Genomic DNA, 13816 nt, shown 5'->3' on the forward strand with positions numbered 1-13816 from the left:
CATATGTATTCAATATAAGATATACATATTTCATATATATATGAAAGAGTCTGTTCTTTCAGGAAAAAAGTTTATTATTCCATTAAACAAAACTATATGAGCTACATATTAATATACCCATTTTATAGATGAAGAAACTGAACTTCTGACAAGTTAACCTGTCCACTATCACACAGGGGGCAATTATTGTGCCCAGGTCTGTGGTGTTTGCTAAGGACAAAAAAAAAAAAAAAAAGTCATTTATTCCATCAATTGCAGGCTTTTTTTTTTTGGTACAGACCTAGCACTGAATGTTCACCTGTCAGGGAGAGTGGGGGAATGTGGTGGTAAAAAGCTCAGACTCAAGTCTGCTACTCCTAGTCTGCCACTTCACAGTTTTGTAATTTGGGACAAGATAGTTAACCTCTAAGTCTTAGTTTCCTCTTCGATAAATTGAGGATGATAACAATAAATACTTGATAGAGCTGCTGTGATGTCTAATTGAGAAAAACCTCATATAACGCATAGGACTTGGCATGTAATGTTTGATCCGTATTCACTATTATTATTAGAAAACGTTCATGCCCTAGAAGCAAATTTGAATTTGGTGGAATCTAGACATAGGGAAAGTATTGTTATCTTATTGTCAAATAATAACAATGTGATTGAGATATCAACCATGTGCTGTTTACAATATGAGGCTTTGCACTTTGTTTTTAAAGTTGTTCCAGAACAGCCTCAAAACTTATCTTGTATACAGAAGGGAGAACGTGGGACTGTGGCCTGCACCTGGGACAGAGGACGTGACACCCATCTATATACTGCATATACTTTACAGTGAGTGAGAGACTGTAATTTTGCAACTGTTTTGTAGGTGTTATCTTAGACTACATTTAGAAATATCTAATAGTTTTATTTTTGCCAGAGAGAAGAAGCAATAGACACCTCTAGGTAATTAGGTACTTAAAAAAAAATGTCTAGGGTTCAGTTAAAACTGGTTCATCTAAAGTGTGAGAACTAAGGTCTTGAATCTGAGATCTAACTCGGAGTTCTCAGAGCATCCGAGGTCCATGTTATGGATGTTTCTCCCTGCTCTAATAGGATTAAACTGGCTGCATTATATCCCTTCCCTGTTTTGCCGTTGCAGACTCTTGGGGTCATAATATATAAATAGACTCATCCTTGTGGTAGCTTTCCATTAGCTTTGGAGGAGTTTCTTTTTAAAGCACCTTTGCCTGACCTGAAAGTCCACACAAAGGAGAGTCTGGGAGAGTCTGTTCTCTGGAGTTGATCCCATAATCCCATCCAAAGATCCAGCTGGTTTGCCCTATGCCTAAGTGAGCAGGAAATGGGGGAAAGGAAGTGGAGCCCAGGGTTCCAGTCTGTACCAGAAGCTGGCACTTCTGTGCAGAAAATGTCTACATGGCCATGGATCCTTTGTATAACAATTATATCTGCCTTGAGGAGCCAGGATGCCAGCCAGTGTTTTGGGAATTTAGGTGGTGTAGGTATGGTTACTTATCTACATGAACATCGAAAAGTCTCAATCCTACCAAAAAAGGGGAGAGGGGAAAAAATATGGTCCTATTTAGGACCATAGAATACAAATATTCCTATAATGTATCCCCTAGTAATAAGACTGACCTTAACAAAATGTCTAGAATTTTAAATACTTGAATATTCTATTCCTTTGTACTAGAAGGAGCCAGTAGCTCATAAAGTATCTTGCTAAACACGACTGTCTTTTATTTATAGGTTAAATGGACCAAAAAATTTAACTTGGCAGAAGCAATGTAATGGTCATTATTGTGACCATTTGGACCTTGGAGTCAACCTGACCCCTGAATTGCCTGAATCCAGCTACACAGCCAAGGTTACTGCTATCAATAGCCTTGGAACTGCTTCTTCATTTCCATCCACGTTTACATTCTTGGACATAGGTACATTTTATTTCACCTTTTTGTAGGTATCATTCATTGGTATATGAACATTATTTTAAAAATCACTCGAATGTCCTATATGTGATTGTTTCAAAAGGGACAGTGTCACAAAGGATAGATATTACTTTGATGCAAGTAAAAGGGGCATGATCCTAGAACTTTATAGAGATGGTCGTACAAAATGGAATATTCAACATTATTCTCTCTGTTGGAGAAAAAAGAGACCAGTAGTATGGAGGCACCAGCTGCCAGTGATACCATTCGACTGAGGAGAGGGTCCTGCAAGGTTATTCATGAAGCTCAGATTAGGCACTTCTTGGCAGAGGTGTCTTTTTACCCCATGGTTACTCCATTGTTCTGAGATAGGCTACCTGTGGGCCTGCTGGGCCAGAGCAGAGGTACCAACTATCGATAAAATGTATCAAGTTACAAATGCATCTTACCCTGAGAATACCTACTTCCATTCGTCTCATCACCTTAGGAGCTGGAGTGAGCCAATCGCGGCACGTTTCTGAGCAAATATAATTAGCCCAGTTGAATCAGAGGCCACTCTCAAGCATCCTCAAGTTCTGACCATCCAAAATAGGACTGGGCTTCTGGCCTCCCTTAAGTTCTGGCCTTCCACTGTGCATGTCTCTTCTCTCTTCCCATAGCACCTCTTCGCACACATGCTGCCATGAGTCTTGACGTAGGCATTTACTGTACATTTTCCTGTCATCCTTCTCCCCATTTACCTTTCATTTCTTCCCATTGACTCTTCCTCTGTAAGGCCCCTTCTTTCCCCTCTTACTCTATTCCTGTGTTCTCTGTTCCTCTGTCCCTTCCATATGACTTTTTCCTACCAATGTTTCTTCCCTTTCTGAGAGCTGATCACCACTAGCCACCTCTGCCTTCTCAGCCGTTGGAACTCTCAGGTTTGGCATGTTGGTTTTCTTGATACATTGGATTAAATGCAGTCGACACTGTCACTTATGTCGGAGGTAGTTTATTTGGTAAAAATAAGGGTAGATTAAGGAAAATTATTTTAATGATTTTGTAGTGAATCAAACTTTTTCTTCTCTGAAAAACCAGGGGTTTCTCTCTTATATATTTCACCAGCTCTGGTGGTCATGTATCTTAGAAATGAGTTTTGTTCAGTTCTTTCTAGCTCATGTCAAAACAAAGGTTATTTCCAATTGTAGAGCCTGAATCACACTTTTTTGTTTGTCCTGATTACCAGTGAGGCCTCTTCCTCCATGGGACATCAGAATCAAATGTGTAAACGCTTCTGTGAGCAGATGTATCCTTCAGTGGAACGATGAGGGACTGGTGCTGCTTAATCAACTCAGATATCGGCCCAACAGCAGTGGGGCCTGGAAAATGGTAATGGTTTTAGAGTAAAAGGGAAAATCAGGGAGGGGCTCTTAATATCACTGCAGAGATCTCTGTCTTTTCATGCCAGCAAAATACGGGGTTTAAGAATATTTAGCCCTAAAGTACACACTTGAGATAGATCAGATAGTCATATACAACTCTATTTGTTAAGAAATAAAATTTTATTTATATCTGAGAAAGAGAGAGTGCGAACAAGCAGGCCGGAGTGGGGGGGATGGAGGTAGAGGCAGAGGCAGAGGGAGAAGCAGGCTCCCCGCGGAGCAAGGAGCCTGAGGCGGGGCTCCATCCCAGGACCCTGGGATAATGATCTGAGCCGAAGGCAGATGCCCAAAGGACTGAGTCACCCAGGCGTCCTTGATTCTGAAATTTTTTTAGCCACAGGCTTCTGTAAACCAATATTAATTTTCTGTGATTTATTTCTCGTAAAGGACTCATTTCACCTTGTTATGCTACAACTCCCTCTGTATTACTTTTTAGTAATTTTTTTAACATATTAGAAAGAGGAATATTAGGAAATGTCCTTAGAAACCTATATGGAATTGAATATTCCAAAGATAAAGACCCATACTTTGATCTAATATTAGACATTAATTTTTTTAACAATTAAATTGTAAGATTATAATTCCTCCTGGTATTTTTGTAAAATATAATGACATAAAAATAACAGAAGGTAAGTTCCACATATAGCTGAAACTCAGGAGAAATATAGTAATTAATTTTTTAATATAATTAAAGTTTTCTTTCTGAAGCCAGTTCTATGTCTGTGTTAAAACCTGGGTGGTTCAGTCCGTTAAGCATCTGCCTTCAGCTCAGGTCATGATCTCAGGGTCCTGGGATCTAGAACTCTGATCTCTGCTCCACAGGGAGTCTCTCTGTCCCTCTCCCTCTGCTTCTCTCCCTGCTCATGCTTGCTCTATCTTGCTCTCTCTTTCTCTCTCAAATACATAAAATCTTTTTAAAAGAAACATTTATCACATTATAATTGTGACCAAATAAAAAATAATCTCTAGAAAATTCTCCAAGACTTTTCTGAGAATTGGTATTTTTCAGCTTGTTTCAGGATCCCCCTTGGGGCCTTATAGATGGGTTCTTAGACCCCAGAGTTTGTTTTTATTGAGAAGCTAATTCAGATTAACATCATTTGTATTCAATAACCCTGTCATTGTCTTCTCAATGAATGACAGATCTAAAAAAATAGAAAAGGTTATCTACTCAAGTTTCTTACCTATGTGTGTCAAAATTCTTTCATTTAATTTTAAATAGATCCCTTTAAAAAAATTTTTGTCTGATTCAAGGTCAGTGCTACAAATACCAAAGGAAGACATGATTTGCTGGATCTGAAACCATTTACAGAGTATGAATTTCAGATTTCCGCTAAGCTACATCTATATAAAGGTAGTTGGAGTGATTGGAGTGAATCGGTGAGAACACAAACCCCAGAAGAAGGTATGTGTTTTAAAGAGAGTGGAAGGAGAGGGAGGAGAGACAGGAGGGGGAGAGGAAGATATAAGGATTTCCTTGGAATAGGATCTCTAAGTACTGGTACTAAACCAACAAGTTAATTTAATGCATTAATTAACAAGTAAATGAGTACATTAATTAACAACTTAATTTTGACATTAGCTTAAGTACTGTAACTATCCAGGGCTATATGTTTATATTGCTAGGAAATTTTTAACATTCGGTAAGTCCTCCTCTTTCTTGCCACATGTTGTCATGTTGGTTACAAGCTGAAGCTTCAGTAATGTTTGGTTATAACTCTATTTCTATTTCACTTCTTATCTCAGGAACTCTCTCATTCCACAAAACCATAACCGGTAATTTCATTCCTTTATAAAAGTTAAAACTTGATACATTTTACCTTTTGGATTCTATGAAAATTAAAAGCTTGAAAGAAGGTAGACTCTGGAGACATAACATTTTTTTTTCATCATTAGTTTTTGATGTAGTGTTCCATGATTCATTGTTTGCGTATAACACCCAGTGCTCCATTCAATACGTGCCCTCCTTAATACCCATCACCAGGCTAACCCATCCCCCCACCCCCCTCCCCTCTAAAACCCTCAGTTTGTTTCTCAGAGTTCATAGTCTCTCATGGTTCGTGGAGACATAACATTTTAAATAAAGTTTAACATCCAGCAATCCTCTCTCCTCCAAATATTATGGCACTGCCTTTCATCATGCCTTTGGTACTCACTGCTCAAATGGGGGCCACCAGACTGCCCATAGCTATGGAAAGGATATCAAATATAATTCTCAGTCTGATGGGATTTTCTTTTTAGCAATTATAGGGAAGATAACTTACGAAGGTGTAATCAAACATTTTATTGGAGCAAAATTACCTGTATGAGCTTTATGTCAATATTAGCAAATCTTTGGATACACAGGAAGTAGCCATCTGAATATTAGTTTTTTTCTGTTTTTTTTTATTATCTTCAGTTAGCCACTGTATAGTACATCATCAGTTTTTGATGTAGTGTTCAACGATTCATCAGTTACACATGACACCCAGTGCTCATCACAACACGTGCTCTCCTTAATACCCATCACCCTGTTACCCCCCCAACCCCCTCCCCACTGAAACCCTCAGTTTGTTTCCTGGGTTCCATAGTCTCTCATGGTTCCTCTCCCTCTCTGATTTCTCCCCCTACAGATTTCCCTCCCTTCCCCTATGGCCCTTCGTGCTATTGTTTATGTTCCACATATGAGTGAAACCATATGATAATTGTCTTTCTCTGCTTGACTTACTTCACTTAGCATAATCCCCTCCAGTTCCATCCATGTTGATGCAAATGGTGGCTATTCTTCATTTCTGATGGCTGAATAATATTCCGTTGTATATATGTACCACATCTTCTTTATCCATTCATCTGTCGAAGGGCATCTTGGCTCCTTCCACAGTTTGGCTATTGTGGGCATTGCTGCTATGAACATTGGGGTGCATGTGCCCCTTCTTCTCACTACATCTGTATCTTTGGGGTAAATACCTAGCAGTGCAATTTCTGGGTCGTAGGGTAGCTCTGTTCTTAACATCTTGAGGAACCTCCATATTTTTTTCCAGAGTGGTTGTATCAGCTTGCATTCCCATCAAAAGTGTAAGAGGGCTCCCCTTTCTCCACATCCTCGCCAACATTTGTTGTTTCCTGTTTTGTTAATTTTTGCCATTCTAATTGGTGTAAGGTGTTATCTCATTGTGGTTTTGATTTGTATTTCCCTGATGGCTAGTGATGTTGAGCATTTTTTCATGTGTCTGTTGGCCGTTTGTATGTCTTCTTTGGATAAGTGTCTGTTCATGTCTTCTGCCCATTTTTTGACTGGGTTATTTGTTTTTTGAGTGTTGAATTTGAGAAGTTCCTTATATAAGTTTTTAAAGGTACTCATTTAGTGACATACTATATGACTTCTCTCAATCTATAAATCTGGCTCAGAAGAAAAATTACTGTCATATAATTCATTACTTTATTATGTGGAGATTTTGAAGTATTAATTTGAGAAAGTCTAAGTGCTTATTTGTAAAATTTATGGATATGTGTGCCTGTAAGTTAGTCTCATGATATAAGTTACATACATTTTCTGTGAGCTGCTAATGGCCTTTGAGAGTTGATGACACTTATCAGTGATACCCCAGTGACTTTCAAGGACCCAAAGGGTCTACTGATAAGATAAAATGCCTAATATATAAATTGTAGAATAATTGTGTATTCTTCCTTTCTTCTTATATTAATTGCATTTCTGTATTTTAAAAAATATTTTAACATAACTCCATCCAACAAATTATAATTTATTCCCTCTCATTTTATGATACAAATATCTTAATGTTGAGACACTTGCTCTCCATTTAAATGTTTGTCATTTTTATAATCCAGAGCTTACTCTTTTTATTCTTTTATTACACATAGTCAAAGTAATATATTTTTTTAAATACCTCATGGATTAGACTTTGTTTATATGCCCTACAGATAAAATTTTTGAAAATGGGCCATATTTTATGTCCAAGGCCAAGGTAGTAAATAGGCTGAGAAGCTTTTAAGTTCTATCACCTTAGGCTTAACTGTAAACCAGGGGAACTCTGGGCTTGTGAATTCTTGTCATTCTTACTGACATTTAATAATGACCTGTTTGGAGATGTATGAAAAGGGTTTTTTTTCTTTGTTTGTTTTCAATGTCTATCTGTTGAATTAAAAACACTTCAAGGTAGGACAGTGAATTTCCCATATCCCCTAAAATAAACCACTATCATAACAATGAGTACAGCAGCTTGTTATGGTTCTGAACTCGTGGACAGTTATGAATTGAACCAAGGAACTGGCTCGTTCAGAGTAACAGGCATTTGTGAAGAAACCCATCCTCTGAGATACCACGTTTACCAAGCTCTGCTGGCTTTCTTTCAGTGTCTGCATTTCCCTTGTCTGTGCTTGATCTTTCTGTGGGTTGATGCAAAGCCTCTTCCCTCTTACTCTGAGCGGCATGGTTTTCACCCCTTACCGCTGTTTCTGTCATCAGTTTCTTTATGAAACACCAACTGATGTCACCTAAAAGGTGTGAATTTTTTTTAGCACTTCTTCCTTTTCAACCTTTGACTGTGTACTCAAATGTAACTTGGCATTTAAAAAAATTACTAGTAAGCTTTTTTAAAATTTTTTCTTTCTTTTTTTTTTTTAGTTTTCAAAACTGTGAATGACCTTACACAAGAGAGTTCTTTGCAGCCTTTGCTGCTCAAAACTGAGAGCAATGTTATCTTCTGGTGGATTGGGCACAGTTATTTAGATCATGTCAGCAGAGAATGAGGGCTTTATTTACTCCGTTATGGCCCTTTCCTATGTCATTAAATTCAACTCCTGACATGGTCCTCCATGTAAAACACTTTTTAAGTGGCCACTAAGTAAGGAGTAGGAAGAAAGAACTTGCTTTCCTCTGTTGAGGAGGACAGTCCCTCAGTCGGTATCTGTCAAAAGTAGGCCTGATACTGGGAACTGAGCAACCATATTTTGACTGTAGTGGAAAAACATTCTTGAGTTTGGGCTGCATGGCCTCCAGACATGCCTGAGAATACATGCAGTTGTTGGGGGAAGGTGATTCCCTCACCACTCAGAACACCCAGGAGGAGACTCCAAGATAAAGATGAATAGGCCATTCCTTAGAGCTGTAGAATCAGTTAGGTTTTCTGTCTGCTCATTCACCATTTTCTAAAGTCTTGTTTATATTTTTTATAATTTATAGTCTACTATGGACAATTAATAAAGGAAACGCTACATGCTCAAACTCATGCCAGAGCAGTAAGGGAGTAGCCCTTTCCCAGCATAGGTGATGGCATGGGTGATTGGTGAGAGACCCCCAAGAGGAGAGAATGTAGGGTTACCAGTTGCAACTACCCCTTCTCAAGTTGAGACACCAGGCAATTCGTTCATTTATTTGTAATTCTGAAATATTGCCAAGATGGGTTGATTTAAATGAAGAGAAGAGCCCTAACTCCTGGTAAGCATACAGTAAATTTAGCTGTTGTTTTCTTCATTTGGAAAGGAGCTTGTTCAAGGTTCTAGAATTAATAAACAGAGAAGCCAGATTTCAAACACTGGTCTGTTCATTGCATAACCCAAGCTCTTTGCTCTGCACCCCTCAGTTACCTGGCTCTGAGAAGGCCAATTAAATACTAGAAGTTATTATTTTGGTTAGCAAGCACTTCATAACAGTCTAGCTTAGGGGTCAGCAAACATTTTCTGTAAATGTCCAGACAGTAAATATTGTATGCTTTGCAGACCATATCTCTGTCACAAGTACTAAAATTTGACATTACAGTGTATAAGCAGCCATTGACAGTATATAAATATGTAGACAAAGTTATGTTCCAATAAAACCTTATTTATGGACACTGAAATTTGAATTTTATATAATTTTCATATGTCACAAAAATTATTCTTCTATTTGTTTGCAACCATTTAAAAATGTAAAAACAAAACAAAACAAAAAAAAGTAAAAACCATGGTTAGTCCACAGGCTGTACCAAAACAGGGAGCAGATTTGGCCCACAGGCCATAATTTGCTGACTCCTAAACTAGCTAAACTTGAATATATCATATTTGTGTCTTTCTGCCTAAGGCTTGAGAAAATGAGAATGAAAGGTTCTTAGCTTATGAAAGAAACTTACATGCAAACATTTTCATTAGAAGGAAAATGTTATGTTTTGGATCTAATGACAGCCCCTGCCCTCCTTTCTTCTTTTGGTCTCTGTAAACTCAATACCTATCCTGGAAGAAATCAATGTCTGGGCTCAATTATTTGATAAGATGGTGATTATCCCAAAGGAAGAAATGCTTTCCCTTGTAGGCTTCCAAACAGAAACCAATGAAAAATACATGCTTCTCTGGATGATCTTTAAGGAAGATGTTTGTGTATCAGGAACTGTGCCAGGTGCTGGGATACAGTGATAACTAGTCAGATCCTCAGACTCAAGGGCATATGGTCTATTTTGGAATATTAGGGAAAGATTCCTGGAAGATACGACACCAAGAAGAAATGCAAAGTTCTAAGGGATTCTTGTGGCCTTCCCTCACCTGAAACATATGGCTTCCAAGGTCATTGCAGTAGGAGAAGGGAGCTAGTTTCTCCTTGAAGTACTAGATTCTTTTGAATTCTGTGAAATCTCATTTTCCTGGATTTTATTCTGCTTTATTGACCAGTTCTTCTTGGTCTCTTGCTGGTCATTTTTGTCTTCTCAGTATCAATCCCTATGGCTTCCTTCTTTTCCCAGGTGATTTTTTCCAGTCCCATGGCTCTAAAACTAGACAGATGATAGAAGATTAGATAGATAGATAGATAGATAGATAGTTTCAGTCTTGGACTCCCTCCAAAACTTCAGATTTGTGCTCTAATAGCTTATTCCATATCTCACCTAGATATCAACAGACATTCTGAACCCCACATAGCCTAGACAAAACTTTTTTTCTTCAAAACAAAATGTTTCTAAAATACTTCAGTTTTAATATTTTCTATTTCAGTAAACAACACCACCATCTTCCTAGTTCCTGAAGTCAAAAATCAAGAAATTATTCTTAAATTCTCCTTTAAACCACCATCTTCCTAGTTCCTGAAGTCAAAAATCAAGAAATTATTCTTAAATTCTCCTTTAAAAAAATTCTCCTTTTCCCCCATTCCCCTTTATCAGCACTTGACTCTCGTAAACATATTCAAAATCTGTTCGTTCCTTCTGTTGCCACTATGATTATCCTAGTTTAATCTACTTTCTCCTTACAAAGGCTAACAACAAAATGAACAGTTATTAACCTACCATTCAACTTAAATACTATAAAATTACCAATATATTCCTACCTCTGTCATGCCTCCCCAGAGGTAACTATTATCCTGTACATTTATCAGTACTTTTCTCATAGCTTTCAGAAATGTGTGTATCTCTAAACAATAATTAGTTTTGCTTGTTTCTGAGCTTAATCAAAATTATATAGTGTAATGCAACTTGCTTTGTTTCCCATCAGCAATCTGGCACAATGCCTCCATTAGTTTAGTATGGATGAAACCTCCCTGCTTCTATCAAGAAACAAGATCTTCGCTTGTGACCTGGATGTTAAAAATGTTAAAAGAAGCTTGGGGTGCCTGGGTGGCTCAGTTAAGCATCCAATGCTTGATTTCAGCTCAGGTCATGATCTCATGGTCATGGTCTCAGGGTCACGAGATTGAGCCCTGCATTGTGCTCCACAATCAGCGGAGAGTCTGCTTGGGACTCTCTCCCTCTCTCTCTGCTCCTCCCCTGGCACACACTCTCTCTCTCAAATAAATAAATAAATCTTTTTAAAAAATGTTGAAAGTTTATGTTTCTAAGAAAAAAAAGGAGAAAGTGCCCAACTATGTCAAATGCTGCTGAGAAGTCCAATGACATAAGAACAAAGAAGTAACTATTAGATTTGGCAACACAGATTCACTGCCAACCAGAGGCAGTGTCAGTAGAATGATGGGGAGACAATCTCAGGTGCTGTAGGTTGAGAGCAAGTGTGAGGTGAGGGACTAAAGACAATTCACAGCTCTTCAGGGAGTTCTATAGAGGAGAGCAGAGATAGAGGGCAGTAGCTGGAGCAGGATGAGGTATCAGGAAATGCTTTGCCTGGTTTTGTTTTTAGGATCAGAGAAAATATAGTGTATTTTCAAGGTAATGATAAGGTCCCAGCAGAGAGGGAGAAATTAATAATACAAGAGAAGTGGGGGAGAGGTCCTTGATAAAGCAAGAGAGGATGGGATCCAGCACTCAGGTTAAGCGGTTGAACTTTGATGGAAGTAGGGGTGCTATGTCAGGGAATTGATGGTGAAGTTTGGAGGTTTCCATGGTGGAAAGATGAGGGAATCCCTGCCTGATTACTTCCTTTTGCTCAGTGAAGTATGAAACAAAAGCATCAGCTGAGAGAAACATACTATTAGAAGTGGGCAGGTGGAAGGAATGATGGCACCAGCTACTGGGAAGGAACAACCTGTGAATGGTGGCCCTTCACAACTAGTAAAAGAGGTGACAGAGGTGAAAAGAGAGAGTGAACCAAGTGTTAAACATCATTAATCAAGAAGGAAGGGGAATGAGGGATTCTGTATAGGACTTCCCATGCAGGCATAGTAGGTGATAACATCTGAAAGTAAAACTTGTTTAATCAAGTAGATACTTGTAAGATCTGTTTGAATCTAATTGTTTAAAACTAGATTTTAGATAAATGTGTCATCCCCAAAAAGTGCACATCAAGGAACCAGGGCAGCGAATAACTTATTTCTGCCTTGCCCTGCCTGGAGCATGACTTGGACCAAAAACTTCTCGTGTGCTGCATTTAGTCCACTACCTGAAACCTCCCAAGATAATGCCTTTTCCATATTCTCTTTGTGTTAAATTCTCCCAAGATAATGTCTTTTCCATATTCTCTTTGTGGTAAATTCTCCATTTCCACTGTTCTTGGAAATTTTTATATTCCTCCTCACTGTGTGAAAACCTCTGTCGAAGGATTGCTTTCCACCTGCGATTCAGTTGCTCTTGTCCACGTTCCTGCACTTGCCTTAGCTTTAGATATGGATGCTCATCTCAGAAGCACAAGGCTTGACTCTGATTTATTTGCCACACATACTGTTTCGTAGAAACCCAGAATCTTGGGATTTTAGAGTTGAAAGCACCCTCAAGGTCATTTAGGCCAATCTCCTGCTTAATTTAGGATCTTTGCTTTTTTTTCATGCTGGTGACTCTATGCAACCCTATAGTTTCCCCATTTATTGTATAGGAGGTAGTTTCATCTCAGGAGACCCTTCATTTCTCAATATTTGTATTTTTAATAATTTGTGCCCATTTGTTTTGTAATCACTTGGACATTGGCCTTTGACTTTCCTTTTCTGGCCTGCCTATAATAGTTTCATCTGCCTTTGTTAGATAACACTGAGGTTAGAACTTCAAGAGATTTTGTGTCAGTTGAATGTCAAAGATTCTCTTTAATATCAACTCTTATTTGCTTTAAGCAGCAGTGGTTTAGCACCCCCGGTTATGAAATTTTACACTTTGAAACACACAGATTCAACTAATGATTTCTCTCCCATAGAGGCTAACACAGCAGGTGGGCACCATTAAAATTTCAGTTTCACTTGCAATTTTTCCTTTGAAGAGACTGTGATTCTAGAATTCAATTCTTAGCTCTGTAGTAATCTGGTAGGTTGAAGACCTTTAATGAGGCAATGAGTGTTCCTTGAAATTTCTTACCAATATGTAATTAACTGGAGACATTAGCACTAACGAGTCATCTGGCTTTGACATTGAGCACACCCAAGTTTCCAAATCCTGATTATGTAGTCAATGTCTGGATTACCTAGTTTGCTCAAGTCTTTGCTCAATGTAGTGAACTGTAATGGAAGAGCAGGGTCCTTGGAAACAGTGAAACCTGGGCTCAGCTCCTGGCTTTGTCATTTATCAGCCCCAAGTGTTCTGTAGATCATTTAACCTTTGTGAGGCTCCTTGTCTTTGGCTCTAAAACAGGTGTAGCTACACGCACCCCCTGCATTGTGTGAGGATTAAATAAGATAATGTACAGTATATAAAGTGTCCAAATATTTGCTGGAACATAGTAGGTGGTTGATAACTGTCAGGTCCCCTTTCCTTCTGTTGCCTGTGCTTTTTTCCTTTTTGCATCTGGACTAGTAGAAAAAAAGTCCTAGGCTTGATTTCTGGGTCTCTGTTCATAATCCTGAAGGATGGAGAGCATTTTCAGAATGTCTTAGGTAAGCATTTCTTATCTTTAGGTCCTCATTGCAAGGGTAGAAGTTACCACTAGTGGGAAGAGAGGGGAAGAAAATAAGTGAATATTTAGAAAAAAACAGAAAGGGAAGAGGGTGAGAGAGGCAGGAAAAGGAAGTGACAGAGGAGGAGAGTAAAACATGAAAGAGTACCTGTTGGGGGTGGAAGTATTGTAGAGAAATTGTAATCCTTCTCAGAGCCAGGTAACTGCAGGATGCAGAGCAAAGAGCTTGGGCTATGCAATGAAACAGACCAGTGTTCAAAA

General features: G+C 38.5%; 1 protein-coding gene across 4 annotated transcripts in view; it reads left to right on the forward strand.

Annotated features, from left to right (window-relative positions):
* Positions 1–13816, forward strand: part of IL12RB2 (interleukin 12 receptor subunit beta 2) — an 82404-nt gene that overhangs the window by 19596 nt on the left and 48992 nt on the right. For 3 of the 4 annotated variants that reach the window (XM_027604100.2, XM_027604085.2, XM_027604095.2), the window contains 4 exons: positions 702–816; positions 1735–1919; positions 3139–3281; positions 4589–4739. In XM_027604100.2, the coding sequence (XP_027459901.2) occupies positions 702–816; positions 1735–1919; positions 3139–3281; positions 4589–4739 (594 nt within the window). The remainder of the gene's footprint in view (positions 1–701; positions 817–1734; positions 1920–3138; positions 3282–4588; positions 4740–13816) is intronic. The other variant, XM_027604103.2, reaches the window with a different exon arrangement.

The sequence above is a fragment of the Zalophus californianus genome, chromosome 4 (genome assembly GCF_009762305.2).
Source record: "Zalophus californianus isolate mZalCal1 chromosome 4, mZalCal1.pri.v2, whole genome shotgun sequence".
NCBI classification, from domain to species: Eukaryota; Metazoa; Chordata; class Mammalia; order Carnivora; family Otariidae; genus Zalophus; species Zalophus californianus.